The sequence below is a fragment of the Lepisosteus oculatus genome, chromosome 17 (assembly GCF_040954835.1).
Source record: "Lepisosteus oculatus isolate fLepOcu1 chromosome 17, fLepOcu1.hap2, whole genome shotgun sequence".
NCBI classification, from domain to species: Eukaryota; Metazoa; Chordata; class Actinopteri; order Semionotiformes; family Lepisosteidae; genus Lepisosteus; species Lepisosteus oculatus.
In genome coordinates, this window is record NC_090712.1 from 8,800,776 (window position 1) to 8,819,899 (window position 19,124).

The window sequence follows — 19,124 nt, forward strand, 5'->3', positions numbered from 1 at the left end:
CGGTATGCGCGCTCGGCGGCCCCGGCAGAATCAAGTAGCCTATGTATGGACATTCTGTACAGTAGTATTGTTTTCTCTCTTCGGTTGCATCATAGTTCGCCGTCAGGTGCCTATCCAGGACATGCAAAGATCAAAGCAGTCAGTGAACATAAGTGGTTATTGTAAGACTGAAACGTAATACCTCATAACAAGAGAAAGAAGAAGGGGAGAGGATGCTGACTTCGTTTTGGCATTCTCTGGGACTGTTGGTATTATCACGGAGAGCAGGTGGGGGTCGATAAAGCTCTCACAGGGCGCCTCATTAAAGGCTAACACAGTGGCTATTATTGGATCAGATCTCATCAGGTGAAGAGAGGAGCCGAGCTGGCGTACCCTCTGCCCGACACCTGAGGCAGCCCTGCCTGCTCTGACCTTGGTAGGCAGCCGTCAAGGTCACCTTCATTTCATCCGTGTTCCCAAGTCATACAAACTGTATGAGAGAAGAGGAAGTAAGAGGCAGAGCTTCGACAGGTACACGACAGTTCGAAGCAGCCCCGGTGTTGACAGGAATGTTTGGAGGGGAAACGTAGTTTGCTTGAAGGGGAGAGACAGTAATTAAAAGTGAAGCTTTGTCGTACCTCTGCCCAACGAGTATAGGCGATATATTCCGCACAGTATCTCCAACCCCGCGTTAAGAATGGTTGTGCTGTACCCCCCCACCAAGAGTTTTGGCAAGGAAGTAGAGCACATTTAATATCCCTTTCATGTTTGTACCAGTGCCCTATTCTTCTGCTCAGTGTGCACGCTTTTTGTAATAAGATAAAAAAAAAACTCAACGACTTTCTTTAGCGACAGGTTCAGTAATTTGTCTGTTAGTTTTGTATGAACGATGCTTATTTTTTCGTATAAATAAAAATTTCTTATCTGTGAATAAGAATTCGTATTGTTGCCCGAGCATAATATTCCGGTTTGTGTCATACATATTGCGAAAACAAGAATAAAACAATTTTGCATTCGATTTTCATTAATTGTTATAGCAATGCTGGAGAACGGTGAGTAAACTTTTTTTTTATCTCTACGGTGATGATGACGTTTAAATTCCACAAAGGAGAGACAATATAAGGCATACGTGCGAATATAATAGGTATATGATACTTCAATGTGACTTTTCAGATTCGTTACGTTTTTCAGTTGCATTTGATTTGCGTGCGAAGGTAAAAGAAATTAAGCACATGCTAAATTTTCTTTTTAAAGAAATCGCTGCTCTTGCTCTTTATTTCAGTTTGATTGACCCGATCCCGTGTCTGTGTGTTAGGATTGGAATGCTGCGCAGTACCTTGCCTGTGTTTTGAAGGCGGTATCCACGTTTTCTCGCTCCCTTTTTTTCCTCATCTGAATATTTACATCAATAATTGTTGACAGGAGTCCTTCTGGACTCCCGTAGAGAGAACCTTCCCAGTGCTGGGCGTTATTCAAAAACCAAATTTCTCTTCATCTCGCTTAACAGTTCGGATTTTTAAACCGCGTATATCCCTCATTAAACGAAACCAACAGGACTGTACTCTCCAGAATCTTTTTAGTGTGTCTGCTTATATTTTAATTTCATTTAAAGCTCTCCCTAGGTAAAAAAAAACAGTGTTTTAAAAAAGGTCGTTGTTTAAAATGCATTTTCTGTTTTCTCTATCGTAAAAATGTTTGGCATGGATTTTACATTCGCTTGTTTTAAATGCCAGAATATATATAGTTATAATAAACGTTATGTTTTTACTGCTGTAATTAAATATACAAGACGAGGTGATAATGCTAAGAAATAAATGTATAATTCGTTATGATATACAACTGTAGTTTTCCAAACGTTTAATTTGCTTTAATAGTTTATTTTGATTTAAATACACTAATAAAATAAAAATGTTGTTCTTCCAATACACTTATTTTGTATTTTTTATTTTACAACATGTTTCTGCCTGTTACCTCATCTTACGTTCTTGCATTTATTGCAAGTTTTACTAACTGTAGTCTCTCTCTCTATATCAATTTCAGATAACATCCGAAGTGTTTTGAAACTTAGTATATTTTTCTGTTACAAAGTTGGCACATATCTTTTCCAGGTACAGCTATAATCCTCTTTTGTTCAGGCCGAATATATTTTTGTGTCTAGGCTATTCTGAAGTCTGAGAGTCAAAATGTATTAACCATTACTCATTTTGTCTCGATATGTAAAAACAAACCATAATCTTTTTGCAGAAATGCAGCGTGGGATTTGAATTTCCCCGCTATGATTAAAAAGAGCCCATTACTACAGATAAAAGGCGTAGGAAAAATACAAGCCAGAACGAGAACTGACAAGTATGAATTAAGTGACACAGCCGGATGTAAAAAGAGGAACAGTGGCGAAGAGAAAACAAGGAAGATAAGGTCTTTATGGCATTTTTAAGTTGCTAGTTCATCTTATACAGGTAGCTTTGTTGTTGTTGGTGATGATAAAAATAGATCAACGTTATGAAATAGATTGAAAGCCTCCATAAAAGTACCCATCTTAGGGTACAGCTGATTTTAAGAAAGGTAAAATCCAAAATTCGATGCTATTTTCATTTAAGTAGTCTTCTTATGTCAATGCTGCTTTATCCCTAATTTCCTAATCTTACGACCATTCGTAAGACACTTCTCAAATTATTTTTGTGTGGCATTTATTACCCTGTTGCTATTGTTAATAACCTAAATATACAAACGTTGTATTTCTAAGATGTTTTGGTTAGTTTTTGTTAACACACGTCAGAGGAATCATGCAAGTGTTTTTTTTTAATTGTGATTTGGACGGCCACGTAACGCGTTCGGTTCCCTGTGTCTGACACGGGAATTGTACAAATTCAGCCCAACTGAAATGTGAAATCTGATATAATGACTTCATTTTCCTGGATTACATCTATCAGCTTAAACGGCTGGAGCTATCGCTATTAAAGGTACTGGCTAAAAATCACTCATTTACTGTTACTTTTGGCCAGATCTTGACATTATTTATGGAAAGATTTCAAGCAATTAAATACCTCCCTTCTTCTGACTTCGTACCAATACGCACCGGTACGTGACTGACGTTAATTTGTATTAAAAAATTAAAACAACTTTGTGTTTCTTCTTCTAAACTCCATGTTCAGTGTTTGCTTGCTCCTTGTTTTTCCAAACAAGCCATCCTTGTAATTTAATCAACATTCAGAAGTCGTATCGTTTTAAAACGTGTCTCTAAATAACCAGATGTCACCTATTTTGCTCTGACTGCATTTCTGTCGGTTAAGGCAAATTATTTCGATCATGTGAAATATTTAATCTTTTTCTTGCTTCCCCCTTTTTCTTAATTTCTGGTTAGGGGTTACACAAATCATGCATTAAGTTCTTCGGATATCTCTCACACAGTACCAGACCAAATCTTTCTTGAATGCAGTCCCGAAGATAATGAGGGCTTGTTGTATTAAATGGACAAACAGCACTATGGCATCTTCTGACCCCAGAATGCATGGCTCGGTTTCATTGATCATTCCCCCTTATGAGATAATGCAATTACAAACATCAATAAGGAGCTGCGAGGGGAATCATTATGTGGTGACAGTGATAAATGATGGTGCAGAAATAGCGTGGTTTTCTCTAACAATCCTGGAGCCCAGGGGCTTTGAGGGCTGAACATAGTCACCAAGGAAACAGATGACATCCAAAATGGCACTAATGCAGAAGTGAACAGTCCTCCTCCTTTCCCTTTTTTCATTTTCTTTTTCCCTTTACTTGAGTTTTTTTTCTTCCTAGTTTTCGCACCAGCTGCCACACAGGACAGCCTGCATGAAATGACCTTTTGAATTTACATTTCTGTCATATAAACTCACAGAAAGAATATGTGGAAACGCAAAGTCATAGTATGCTGCTTTCAATATTTCACCGAATACAAATGCAGGATAATCCACTTTTATATTTTTGTTTTCAGGGATACCTTTAATACATTCTTGGTCTGGATGTTAAGAAATTATTATTTTATCAGTGTTACGTTTAACTGTCAGGTACTTCATAGTTTCGAGTTTCATTTTTGTTCGTCCTATTTTGGAGTTGAATTGCTTGTTAATATTTGAAGCGTAGTAGTCATTTCACTTTCCTAAAAGGTTTTTAGGCGTTTTTATTTTTTGCCGAACGTTTTCAGTAGGTCATTCTCATTGTGCTGTTGGAGTGGATAGAAGAAAAAAATAAGTTTGAAAACCAACATTTAAATTACAGGAGCTTGTGATTCACTGTGCATTGCGGTATGGATACAATATGAAAGTTTGTTTTCTCCTGTTTTGCCAAGGGAATTACCAATCGTGAGTTTTAAATCAGTTTCAGTCCTTATCTTGTCAGGTGAATTTCATCAACTGTATTTTACAATGTTTATCGTTGAATACAAGAGACGAAATTGCAAATTGGGCACGTGAATTCGTCTCTCTGTCATTCCATGTACAACTATATTGAATTAGACCTGAGTACCTACTTCCAATCCATTCCAATGCTAAATCCCTCTCAAAAAATAATGTGCTAAGTTACTGGTAATAATCTTAAATTGCTTGATTTTCGAAGTGGATGGAAATTTGGGCTTTCTAGAGCATGTGGACGATACGTTTTCATAAGTTAGTTAGGTTTTGATAAATGCGTACATTGCGCTTTAATAGTAAGTTATTGAAGAATGAAAAAATGCAAAACGCAGACATACGTGACCGACTCCCATTTTCATGTGATCACAGGTTGATAAACCTAAGAAATAACAAATAATGCTTTGAACTGATAAAAAAGAGCTATATAAAAGAAACGAATCAAAGAAGCTGTGACATTCCAGAATATCAGAGACGCCAAAGCTCCCAGATTGTACAGTTAAACCCAGTGCAAAATGTTTGCTCTGCAATACTGTATTCAGTGCTGTAAGGGCTGCTTAAATGTTTTTTTAGGTTTAAGTTTCTTTTACGGTTTGATGTTAAGTTTTGGTAATGCTTGGAGTAACGCTCTTACTTCGCTTAGTTTTTATTGGCTGTAGGCCTTACAGTCCCTGCACAGCCTTGCTCCGTGTTCCCAGCTAGAGGAGCAAGATAATTATGGAGCACTGTACAGTATATTACCATACATTGAGCTTAGACATTATGATCATCCTATACCTTTGTGTTAAACGCAGACAATGAGAAGTATCAAAAACAGCAAGATACAAACACTCCTGAAATGTTGTGATCTGCCCATGAGTTAACTAATCTGATTCTGAATACAAAACTACATAAATATAAAGTATATGAAACAGCAAGAGAGCATGGTGATTCATTTCCATGACATGGTAAGGTTTCTGCATATGTATATGAATAAAATACAAATACGATTAACACACTTATCCTCACACCTTATTGCCTGGGATTTATATGTATTATTTGCCATAATTATGTTTTATGAGTATAGATCAATGCAGTGAGATATGACACTCATTGTACCCTCATCAGTATAAGACTTTGGTATTTGGCTTTGGTATTCCTAGTTGTCCTTAACATGATAATATCTCCTGAAATGCCTTTAAGTGAGATGTGTGGCTCTGAAACTACTAGTTTTAGTATGTATTTCTTTAGTACTGTAAGAAATTGTGTATTCATTTAATTTTGTAAATTGAGGTTTGTTGAATTTCATTCCTGTCTAACTTGAATCTGAAATGCAGACTTTTTAAAAAATGTAAACGTGGTCTGGACACAGTTCTATTTTTTTGGCAGATTCCTTACACCTTGTACTATATACAGTATCCACTGCACTGACAGAAGAGTTCAAATAGGAAATGCTTTGTGTAAGTACTAGGGTTTCACCATCAGACTATAAATGTTTCCTGACCCCAGAAGATTTTCTGTCGAACAGACGCTCCTTTTCTCTTTTCAAGCATGCAGAAAAATGTACTCGGAAGTTATCACAAAAATTACATAATCATTTTTTTTCTCACAGATGCACATTTTGAGTTTGGATGTGTTATCTGATAAACCCAATGTTCATTTAATATTAGTCATCATTGAATACATATCCTTAGTTCTATGTACAAAATACATATTTACTAGAAAGCCAGTAATCAGGCCTAATAAAAAAAAAACACTCATTACCAATTTACAATGATGACATTTTCAAGTCTTAATTTAAGGTTCGAATTTACCATAGTTCAGACATTGCAAATTTTGTGTTGAATATCATAGCTGCACACAGCTCTAAACTTCATGAATATGAAAGGAAAAAGCAATTCTCAAAAATAAAACACAACCTTTAAAGTATGTGACAAGATAGAAAAGAAAAATGGGTGTATAAAACACAATAAATCAGAGTAGCATGTTCTGTGGTCTTCCAAACAGATGTAAATATTTTAAGATGTCACACTATTTGTTTTTATCTTGTCGAGTCAAATCAGTCCATGGTTGACATTTCTAATCACCTGGAAAGTATTTTTCATTTCAGCTATGCGTCTAAGTGTACAATGTGTACTATTACTAATAACAGATTGTCTATTTATTTTTATTATTGTATTCACAGATAGCACAACGTAGACTTATCTTACCACGAAACAGAAAATATTAAAAAGATTTCTCAGTAATGATTTCATACCAGCACTACATCCTCGGTAGGATTATGTAGCCAAACAAAAGGAACTGATCATAAAGCACTAATACAGACGAATACACTTATCCTCACACGTAAAATCCAGACTAAAAATACTAACAAGTTAATGCACGATTTTATTTCTATGCATTGTTGACTGCGGGGGCTCTGTTAATGATGAAATTTCCATTGATGTTCAATTTTTTTCAAGCTCGGCCGTTTTCTTTAGGTTTCTTTCTTAACTCTTCAGTAAAACATGTAAGCAATATATAAAAATCTCCCGGTGGCACTGCCGCATTAAAAGTTGTTAAGTTAGGGAAATCATAAGAGGAGGTAGACCGACATGCAATCAGCCTTTATTTCTACTAGTTACATGCTTTGCAATACCTTTTCTTTTTTCTGTAAGCTTTTGAGAAGCTAAAACAGTTGTATATCAACACTTAACACTTACTCCCTCGCTCCAGTAATTACTACACCGCAGTAGGTGATTTCATATGTATCAAACCAAGGATGTACCACAAACAGGTTTCATTGTATTATTATTGTAACTTATCTCCGTTTGTTTTTAACTACAGCACACCTGAAACTACTATTCCCGGAAGAACTGCGGTGGTTCGCGTGTTTAGCAAACTCCGATTGTAATCTGTGAATTAAAACGACTTGAATCGACACAGAGTGATTCGCAAATGAAGGCGAGACAACCTAAGAGTGAATAACCGAACTGTTAACTTTGTTTTCTTAAAACCACAAAAATGGGCGTTCTTAAATGAGCAAGGAACACTCATAAAATAAACTTAATTCGAATTTCCAAAATCACGAGTCACCTTAATCGAGGTTGCATGGGTTGACCTGTGTGTTGATTTATGTCCTGAAGACAATTGAAGACAAGAGGACAGATGATGTCTAAACAATCGGGAAAAATAAAAAAAAATACGAGCTCTCCACATGTTTGAATAAAACGAGATAGATTTCAGTTTCTTGAGCTCAACGACATTATTTTCTAGTTGAAAGAACCGAAATCATACTGTTTAAAATACACAAAGTAAATGCAATTTAAATAAATAATGTCCAGTTCACCGTTTGTAAGATAACTTGCCAGTTTTCGAGTTAAATATATCAAAATAAGCGGATTGCTCTGTGTCTAGTGTTTTAGATTAACACTGTTTTTGACATAATCTTTTGTTGGTAGGACTGGAAAGTTTTTTTAGAACAAATGAGCTTCGTTAAAAACTATGTTCAAAATAAATACTTCCAATTACAGTTTTCCAGATCCCCTAAAGATGGCAGTCAAACATGGGATTTATCTGTAGCTGCGTAGCTGGGTCTCCTGAGCTGCATGGCTGTGGAATTTCAAACCGAAAATGTCCTAGCTCGCCGTGGAAAAGGAGCAGTGTAATTAAAACGTCGGCGCTTTTTAAGCCCCAGTTTCTTCAGTGCAAATAGCATTTTGGCTAAGGTTAGGCTGTAAAAACAAAAATAAATCTTTTTTTTTACAAACGCAGGTCCGGGAGAACGAAAGGGGAAGGCATATTGATTTATACATGGTTTTGTTTACCGTACAAGAAACGGTTTCCCTGTAAACTGGATTTTTCTTTAGTTTTCGATAGCTGATGAGATGCAGTGTCTTACTTCTGTCGAGTTAAAAATACAACTTTTTCCTAGTTGCCAGCGGAACTTCTCGTCATTCTGATTTTCGGAGTATCTAGGAAACACCAGGCGGCTCGAGAATACAGAATTTAAAACGTTCTTAACTGGGCCATTGACTGGGTGCAATAAGGCGTGAGGAGGAACTAATCTTCCCATTTACATGTTTGTGGCAATTTTATCTAAATGAATTTTAATGCTAAACGAGGGATAATTCCCTATTTGTATCCGGACTGTCCCCCCCTACCAGCCCCTCCTTCCAGTTCCTCCAAGACAATCCCAACATCATATTGGCCGACTCATTTGTTGCGCCTTGCTCCATGTCCAGGGGTTTAAGAAAAGTGCAGTTTAGGGATGCCTCAGAACAGACTGATGCGTCACACATTTCAGTTTTGTCATACATAGTGCTCACCTAGGAAAAATGTGACGGGGGAAATAAACAAAGATGTGAAAAAAGCCTGATTATTAAATATGATTTAGACAGAATACAAACCATTTTCCTTGTATTTCTTTAAAAAAATAATTGAATAATTTCTTATTAAAAAGATTTCTTATAAAAATATTCATCCACTGCTACTACTACTTATAGTAAGAATATGGTCTTTAATACTTTTTTATTTGCGTCTGTGATGCTTCACCTATCTGTTACCACTTGTGAGGCCAACAGCCCATGGCTATATATAGTCAGGCTGTACAAACCCCAGATCCCCAACTACAGCCCATCTCCTCCTCCTCCTGCAGGGAGATCGGGAGGCCCAGCAGGGATAACTAACAATCTAGTCACTCAGTGCCCTACCTTTTTTCATTTTCTTTTTTTCCCAACTCCCAGCTGCAATTACGAAGATTAAAGCTGAAATGTCAGACAATCCGTAGTTTTCTACCAAAGCATTAGCACATATGAAATTTCTTAAATCAATTCTGAGGAGTAAACTTCACAGACAGTGCCACTTGCTAAAAGTTAGAAGCAAAGCATCAGGAGAAGAAAATAAAAATAGCAACACGTTCCCAGGTTTAACGCTGCTTTTGTTCGTACAAGGCCACAGATGTTTAATAAAATGTTTAGTGCTGGCATTATCTTGTTCTAATGACCATTCAGCATTCCTTTTCTTAAATAACACTTTAGTTTTGTACTTTATCTGTGGTACCGACGGTCATTAAGAAACACTCAGAGACAAAAACAAGTGATTTATCTACTGTAATCCTAATCTGGAGCTAATTTCCCAAGAAATGAGCAAAGTATACGATTTGCACTAATATATAAATCCACATTCTAGTATGTTCATGATTGAGCTCAGTAACTGTCTGAAATAGTTAACCGTTACACTTAAAGTGTTGAAGTTCTACTTAAAAATGTGTATATTTTGCTTCTCATTTACCCATCTATATCAATATGCTTACAAATGTTTTACAAAGGATGCATAGTATAAGCAGAAGAACAATATAAACAAAGTGATGCCAAGAACAACTTTTTTAGCTGACAATTCCTTTAGGTGGCATGATAATTTCATTTATGTAAATGCCAAATCACATTTATGATGCTCGTATTTTGTTTTTATAGCTTTTGGTCAAAAATATCTCTGCCTGCAATTTCTTTCTAAACTTCAGGATAAAATATGAAGGCTTTTCTCAACAAGTGTAATAGGAATGGCGAATAAGTTACATATACTGCAAGATATATATGTATATATTATAATCAGGATTTTATTATTATACACAATAAAAACTGCTACATCTGGGGTCTATTATTATACAATCCAAACTGTTTTGATCAGAAACTAAAACTGTGCTGTCGTTATTAATTTATATTAAGTTCATCGGTTTTTGTGATAAAAAAGCGCTGCACAAGTAGTTTTTTTTTTGTTCGTTCAGTCTTTTGTAACCATAACAAAGCAGTAAGTTGTTCCCATATAGTGTTTTTTTATAGGCATGCCAACCCAAACCAAACTAAAAGTTTCCCCCCAAAAAATCTACAACAGTTCATTATTTCCAGTCCTTTTTTTTTTTGCACAAAAAAATTTATTTACAACGTATACATAAACTCTCCAAGATGGGAACATGGAAAGCAAAAACACGCACATGACTGATGTCTGTCTCAGAAAAAAAAAAATGTAGTTGGTTAATTTTGTTGCATTTTAGGATTACATCACATCCCATTTGGTGATTTGCAGTATGGGGAGATGAAAGCACTGATGTAATAATTAGACTTATAAACACCTTTTGGTTTCTATGTTTACTCCTACCAGTCTCCTTAATACTTTGCCTGCAACAGCTGATTAATCATAGTGGATGTCTACGGCTTCTCCTATCTTTCCCCATTTACATCTGTTCAGGCCAATTCAAATATGGTGAGTAAATGAATTAGACATGCAAATGCAAGCCTCAGGCTAGAGAGACAGAGAACATGGATGAAATCTTGGGATGGGCGAGAGTCTTCCGCCTGACATAGTTATTTTAATGCTCTAAAAATCCTGCAAATAAGCCCTTTCTGTCATTTGCAGAGTAAATGTAAGGCCTGTTTTTCTTTGTCTTCAAACGTTCAGGAGATTTGGGGAGGAGGTCAAAGTCTATGGAAATGACACACACATAGTGTGGAAAAAAAAGTTCACATCCTTTAAAAAAATCTATAAGAAACAACATAATATGCAGAACAGTACGATAGCATTTACAATAATTAATTCTCAGTTCTCGTGAGAGTCCAACGTAATTTTACAACAATATTCACCATGTCCTCCTCCTCCTCCCAGGAGTTGATATATTTATAATTTCATTCTTCTTCTTTTTTTTTCCAGGGCACTTCCTGTGTAAAGGGTCCCAGGGAGTAAAAAAAAACAAACATTGGCTTCTCCTTGGTCCAAATCTGATGCCAAGAATGGAGCTCCTTAGTCACTGCAAGAATGAAGTCAATATACGAAAGATGCCACTGTAGCAGAAACTGTTTTGTTTTAATAATAATAAAAAAGTCCCTTAAAACTACTGGGCATGGATGTCCATGACTTGTCCACCCATTGTAGGGTCTCCTGGGTTAAGCATTGGGGGGCTAGATGCAGACATTGGCATTCCAGGGTGTGGTGGTCCTCCATGCATCATCATTGCTGGGTGATGGGGATGTCCAGGAATGTAGGAATGCATGGGAGGTCGATGTCGTAGCTGAGCAGAATGTGGGGGCATCTGAGGGGGAGTGTAGCCTGACTGTCCCATACTCATGCCCATTGGACCACCATGAGACACGAAATCGCCTGGCATGCCTTGTAGCCCTGGAGGAAAACAGACGCATAACGCTGGTGAAAAGATGGCTCGATAAACTTACTACCACAACAGCACAAGCACTAGCTGAGATTTTGAGTCACATATGCAGTATCGACTATTTTGCAGTCATGAAGTAACAAAAATGTTTATTTCCCTCAGCCTTTAGCCTTCTTATTTAATAATATGAGTTATTATAGTGCAATCACAAGATAAAATTTTGAAACTGAGTAGCGAACGATTGATATATCGTAGAAAGACTATAATTAAAATGTCTATAATAATACATCTTCAAGTTTTGTCTCCTCTCTGAAAATAATTCTGTATCGTCTAATGGGTACACAGGGACAGTTCAAGCTCTTTTACACCCAACAGCAAGTTGCCCAACATTGTGTGAAAGGTTAAAATAAAGGTCTTGTGAAGAATAAGTCCTCAAAAGTTCACTGTAATGCTTCTTTTTAAAAGACTACTTTCATAACAATGAGCAGTGTTTCTTAAAATATTGAGAATTTACTCAAGCACAAAGTTATTGATAAACCCGGCCCTATGGGGGATGTACAATTGATACAGACAAGACATTGTGACCATTCAATCACCAGAGACCTTGCCCATCAAAACACATTTTAATAATCAATAGCAAAGGAACATGAACAGTCCAGAAACCTGGACTAGAAAGTTTATTAAATCTGGTTGTTATTTTTGTTCCCTGCAAATATTAAATGTCCCAAGGAAAACTAGCTTTCTGAAAGCATTGATATTAGTCTACATGCAGCATGGAAGCAGACAAGAGATGTTGTCTTGGCCTGTTTTATATACTTTGCACTCCAGGAAAGTACATAAGAGAAAGATGGTATTCTAATTTGTTTTAACAGCATGCATTACCCTCAAGAAACAAACAGGACTCAACACCACAGAAACTCAGAAATCAAGTGCTGTATACATGAGGAGTAGGACTAATGTAAAACATGAATCTTACGACGGATTGTGAATGTTTTTTTTTTTTCAATTATGAAAAAGGTGCCTGGTTCTCTCACAAGACCCTGCCAAGAAACAAACTTGAATTGATGCTGGACATGAAAAGGCCATGCTCAAATATACTTCTACAACTGTATTCTGAAAATAAGAGATTTAAAATACAAATATATTGGCAACAGCTTGGGCCATTCCGAACACAATCTGTAGCAACACGAAAATCAGTTCACAAATAAAAATCAGATACAAAGTTATATATCATTAACTGCTTTTTGTGAATACCGGCCTCTATTCTCCACACAGACACGTTATATATTAGAACATAACACTATCGTGTTCCATGTTTTTGAAGTTATACTGTATATTTAAATTGAGCAAAATTATTAAATCCGTGCTACCATATCTTTCAAGCCTTTTACATTTTACTGCATAACATGTTTAAGTAATACATGTGATGAAAACAAATATTACAAACTTCATCAAGAAATTGAAAGGAACAGTAAAAGGAGCTTGTAAGGTTTCTACAGTTAGACTGATAAACAGCTGGGAAACACAAGCATTGATCGTACATTTTTGGGGGGGATCTTAAACAAACCCAAGTGGCTTTTTGCTAAAATCAATAGCTGGGTTTCTGACCCATTCTGTTTCAGGACTGCCAAGGGAGTCAATCAACAGTGTACGCTTATACTGAGCACACAAGACCAACAACTGCAGAACTCATTTCTGTTACTTAAAAAATAAAAGCGTAAGTTAAAAAAAACATGACCCTGAAAAGGGGTTAACAAACTTATGCTTAATAATGGGAGAGTTGATTTCTTAAACAAAGCTCTCCAGTCGCGCCAAGAAGGGCATGCTTACCAAAGCATACCTAAAACATTTGGGAAATTGGATGGAAACAAAAATCTATACGTTCATAATTAATTCTTTCACTGTAATCACTATTGTCTGGAAAATAAAATCTCAATTTTGTCCACCCTTGGGTAATTTTTTGGTAACGAAAAATGAAAGGAAGAAAAAAAAAGAGTCATAAAACAATAATTCTCTCTGCTATCAAAGGGCCTCAGTCTTCTGCATGGATTGCTATGGTTCATCTGAACTGACAGGTGTATTGTTTCTGAGAGCTATAAGCTCCATAATCGTCAAGGGTAGAAAGCATAACGCTCCTACTAAGTAGGTTTAATTGGCTTTGGTTTTAAGTAATGTTGCAGTGTGACTGCTAGGAACACCTTCCTTTCAGGTCTCGGGGCTCCTTTGCAAATAGCTGCTTAATCTTGCCTAAAGGAACATTTCTGAACTAATGAAAATTGCTTATAAAATATAATGTACTCTCAGCCCCTTAATCAAATAGGATGATAACATTTTTTGTAATAACCTATTAATTTAATTGGTCATGAAGCATATAACACATCACTTACATTTAATTGACCTAGAAACTAAAGGAACAATATTTAAATTAGCCAAGCTAGAAAATTTCAATGATGTAGCACAAGGAGCAGCGGCATTCTGGAGTGTGCTAAAAGTGTTCTCCTGTTTATCTTTTAACTGTTTTCATCTATGATTGCAGTTCAATTATGCGATTCAGCAAGCAATTCGATATTGTTTAAAGCAGGGCTTTCACGACATTACAGGAAACAACAATCCTGCTGAAATGCCGGCTCTTTCGGAAGACGAAATGACTCGCACACTATATATATATTTTTTTTTTCCCCGTGAAACACTTGACAATATTTTGACTCCACTGCCTGCTTTGAAATCTTAATGTGAATTTAAATAAAGAGAAAAAAAACAGATGCATGAAAAAATGCTTATTTTTCGCTTTCGAGGTGACAGCAGAAAAACTGGGATATTCTCGCAGAGCTTGCTTCACGAGGCATTCCATAGAAGGCTGCATTAATGATCTCTATTTTTGTATACTGAATAAGTCAAGTCCATTAGTCACACTGCTAGTGATGGCATATTTAATTTGGATATAGTCAATTAGCCTAGGCTAAGCTCCCTACCCTGCTGCGGACACCTCTATTTTGCACTACTTTTTCCCCTTCGCCGTAAGTAATCCTATTATGATGGGAAGGACAAAGGGGAATAAAGTAGAGATCGATAGGCCCATTCCATACATTTGAAATCATGCTAGATAAATTTAAATGTATTCTAGTGTTTATTTTGCCTATAAACAGTCTCTGTTCGCCTTTTTGGTGGTGTCTCACAGGTTAGTGTATTAATGTAACTCATGCATCAACTGCGGTAAGACAGATTTATGACACTTTGGGGACATGCTCTTTCCTCTCCTTGCACTGCTGCAGACTGCTTACATTTTGCCAATCAGTCTGTTGCTATGGTTACCCCCCCCCCCCCCTCCCTTTGCTTGCCACCCCCCTCCGATATGACTGCGTCTTGTTTTGTCATGTGGTCAGTAATGTGCAATAGTGAGACACAGAGCAACTGCACATGGCAAACCTCTCTGTCTTCAAAGCATGAGAGGACGTTATCACCTGGAAAAGAAGATGGAGGGAGGGGTTGGGGGAGCAGGAAAAAATGGAAAAACGATGAAGAGTGAACAAGCATGAAGCAATGGGCAGGAAAGAACATCAAACATAAAAAACAACCCTTCCAAAAAAGAAACACCAGGAAAAAGAAAATTTGCATCCCCTAATGATAACACATTTTTAACCCTGTTTGTACTTACTTCCCCCTTGCTTTGCGATTGGTTAACTAGAAGAAGGTTACATGTAGTGCCATTGCCCCTCCATGCCCATATTCATGCCCATTCCACTCATAGGTCCTAGAAGGGAGATAAAAATTCAAGAATATGCCAGAAGATGAGCCAACCAGAGAGAAGTCAAACAGAGAGATGCCAAAAGAGCCAAAAAGATCCATTTTAAGGGAAGGGAAGGGAGAACAGGGGACAAAACAAAGGAAACAACTGTTTTTGTGCAGGAGGTGGAGCATCCGTCCCCAAGACCCCTCCCTTGACACCACGAGGCCAGGCTGGAGCTCGAGAGTGACCAAGTGCGCAGAGGCAAAGAGCAGGGCAAGGCAAGACAGCTCAGGTGCAGCTCAGGTGCTGTGAAGGCTGTGATGTGATGGACTACCTGTATGAGAGAACGTGTAGCCCTGCAGTGCCACTCTGTGGAGGGGGGTTGAGTGGGGAGGGTGGAGAGTGGGTTGCAAGCCAAGGCCTTACCAGGTGGTCTAATTCCCATGTGCTGTTGGCCGTCCATGACAAACCCTCCCATTGGCTGCCCGTCTGGATTGTATGGAGCTCCTTGACTTACTGGAAGGGTCACAGGACAGCAGTTATTCAACTGTTTAATCCGTGCTCACCATCAGTTAATGGACAAGGCAAGACCCTAGTCTGGATGTGTTTATGAGAATTTGCACTCTTGTGTTACCATAATCATGGTCAGCTAAAATAAATGACACCCAAGTGCATAACGATACCTTCAAATACTTCAGAGCTCATCAACATCTAGACAAAGACTTTGAGGGTCTATGACATCGGCTGATAGACAGAAAGACAGTTTCTGCTCACATGTTGTTAACCGTTGCACTGTAACATATGAAAATGTAAGCAACAAACCCAGAAGATAATAAGGGTTAAAAACTGAAAAAAGAATGAATTTGCTTACCATCACCAACAGACCCCGAATCCAAGATTTTTCCTTCCCATAAAATAAGCTAAATCCAGAAATAAGCTGCTTGGGGTTACTCAAGCAAAATTAAAAAAGGTTCTACCCTCCTCAATGCCTTTGAACTTTACCAAGTCCCTACAACAACGCTGACCCTTCAGCCCCTATGACAGGTAATAAAGTTTCCAGCAGTCCACACCAAGCCATGCACCAGGGAGTGGTCATTGCAGCAGAAAGTAAAAAGCTGGGAAGCAAAATGTATATAACTCACATTAATAGTTTTCTTTGTTTGTCTCAGTTCTGTTTTAGAAAAGGAAGCAGCTAACCACATCAGAGTTTTAACTAATAAGACGGTTTCATTTAATGATATTCCTTTAATTTTACTTTGCAACACGACTTTCAAAGAAAAGTCAAGTCAAAATGATTAGTGTTGTTATTTTAGTCGTCATTCAATCCCAGCATCCATTGGTAGTTTATTTACCAGGTAGGAGACCTCCCGGTGAATGGCTTGAGGATGATTTTCGCCTGCGAGACTTGAATACAGTTACTATTGGGGACTTGCCTGCTCGATTGGACTGATCTATCATGGGTTGCACTATTCTCCTTCTTGCATTAATGAACCTGAAAGAAAGCAACAAAAAAAAACTGTCAATTAGTGCCACAGTATTACAGGGCTCTGCATTGGATTACACACTCGCAAACAAAAAGGTGTTTTGTTTTTTTTGCCACAATACCGAACAAATACACATTTCAGTCTTCGGTGTGCCTCCCACTGTAGCATGAAGCAGCTGTCAGCACATTTCTTTATACTGTCCAGACTTCTCAACTAGACACACAAAAAGCAAGCTGGCCTGAGCATTCTTAGTACACTTTTCAGGGAAAAGGTTGATAAGGTGTTACAATTGGTATTACAATGCAACAAACATCGGAAACATGGTAATAAAGTTCATACTAGACTCTTTTCTTCTTACTCTACTTACTGATGTCAAAATGTATGGGCTTGTATGATAAAGCCTTGTGTTCTTGTCTCTCTGCATCGGTCAAATGTTTTTGTATAGATACAAAATGCAAGAAGCACATGAATATTCTTTCACTCATTAAGGATGAAACTGTGTGACTGAATTTGATTTATAAAAGAGCTTGTGCATGGGTGCATGAGTGTATATATATATTTATATACTCACACACACACGCACATAATTAAACCAACATATTCAGCATAGTTTCTAACTCCCAACCCCCCATTCTAACCCACAAGGCCTTTCTGGTCTTACTCAGCCTAAAACCTTCTGAAACAACCCCGTGACCTCTCACGACCTTTGGTAGTGCAAGCTCAGGGGTTCCGACTTGATTTATGTCCTCCTGCTTCTACCGCAGTTGGATATTTCCATTTCATCTTTTGAAGGGGGAATTAGTAGACTTTTCAGGAAACAATGGCCACACTACTCTTTTCAGTCTGAAAAAGCAGGGGGGGGGTACTGATGGGGGTTTGTGGGGGGGAGGATGGAGGAAAAATGGCACAGACAAAGAGATGTTCATATGGGCATCTGCTGCCTTGCCTAATTAGTGAAGTATCTTATCCTTTGTCTTCTGTCTGCTACATGGTTCTTTCGGTATCTTATAATCTTTCTTTCCGTCTTCCGAGAAAACTGCAAATTTCAATGCCTACTGTTACCCAAAAAAAAGGAAGAAAAAAATGTCTTGATGGCAGTATACCATCAAATGAGGGAATGTCTGGAGTTTTATCACCACTAGCTCACCCTGCGGAGGGAGTCTCGGGCAAAGCATTCCTTTTATTGCTTTCTCGTTTCTTGACTCTATGTTAAAGTCTGGGGTCAGCTGGAGGTCAGTGTTGTCTAGCTTGTGACCCCTCCAGTTTTTTTTAATCGGAGAACCAGTCAGGCCTACAAAATGGTATCACAAGTCCACTCTTGAAGTCTTTACCATATCTGAGGCCAGATGCGCAAATGCCTTAACAATAGACAAGTTATACACAATGAGGAAGAACCCTTAGGAGTCGACGCTGAAAGTGGTCATGGTCTGCTCTGTGTTCCAGGCGCACACACGAGGACTGGCAGTTAAGAAGACAGTCAAAAGGAGCAGAAACCCATGCAGTGAACTAAAGCTGCATCCTCCATTAGGGGTAAAAGTTCACCTTTTCATGACCTTTCTCGCTATAGGATTGCGTTTATGGTCTGTTCAGTTTCTACTTCCCATCGGCACACAATGAACATAACTATTCTGCTCTCTTTTGACAATAGGGGGCTATTTTTAAGCAAATGCCACTGGAAAATACCACTTGTAAGGTCCTGCTCAAAAAGAAAATAATGCCCCAAAAATAATTAAATTAGGACCACTTGAAAGTCAAAGAAAGCACAAAAGAACCAACAATTTCCTCCCTTCACTATTTCCATCAGCACGCTTTTAAGTGCATTATATCCAGTGCACCAGTCTTTCCCTATGTCTAAAACCACTTCCTTTTAAAGTGTGGAAATGACTGTAATCACGTCTGCCAAGGGTCTGTTAATGTTCCATCCTCATTATATGCACAGGTGTACCACAAACACCATGTGAAATAGGCAATTAAAATGAAAAAATCTGCTTTTTCATTAGCTGCCTTTGTTGCGTGACCAATTAGGGAATAATTTAATAAATATCACTGGAAAGATCTAGATTGAAGATACAAAAGGTTACTTTCAGTGTGTCTATCTAAATGCATATGAAGCTCCTCTTCTCCCCAGCACAGTTCATCAGTACAAGATCACAAGCTTTCCAAACACACACGTGAAAACTGTACACACATATTAATACAGGCCACACACTGCCAGCGCCATACTGAGCTGTTCTGCTTTCCTATAATGGAGCCTGTACAAGAAGGGACTGCTGATTTTCAGGGCACTTTTTTAACACCTAACCTGTGTTTTTTGCCACAAAACACTGATCATAAACAAAGCGTCTCAAACTGCATTTTCAATATCATTTCTTCATGCTAATTGTCTTCTTTGAAATACCCCATGCCCAACAGAACTGTAATTTAGGATCTATGTAGGT

At 37.7% G+C, this 19,124-nt stretch overlaps 1 protein-coding gene across 3 annotated transcripts in view; it reads right to left on the minus strand.

Annotated features, from left to right (window-relative positions):
- Positions 1 to 9,412: 9,412 nt before the first annotated feature.
- Positions 9,413 to 19,124, minus strand: part of LOC102686232 (homeobox protein Meis1) — a 63,810-nt gene continuing 54,098 nt past the window's right edge. The window contains exons 10-13 of one of the 3 annotated variants that reach the window (XM_015362927.2): positions 16,636 to 16,694; positions 15,629 to 15,718; positions 15,131 to 15,226; positions 11,396 to 11,486 (exon numbers count right to left, since the gene is read on the minus strand). In XM_015362927.2, the coding sequence (XP_015218413.1) occupies positions 15,168 to 15,226; positions 15,629 to 15,718; positions 16,636 to 16,694 (208 nt within the window). In that variant the 3' untranslated portion in view covers positions 11,396 to 11,486; positions 15,131 to 15,167. Of the gene's footprint in view, positions 11,487 to 15,130; positions 15,227 to 15,628; positions 15,719 to 16,635; positions 16,695 to 19,124 lie in introns of all 3 variants that reach the window. The other 2 variants (XM_006638592.3, XM_069180083.1) reach the window with 2 other exon arrangements.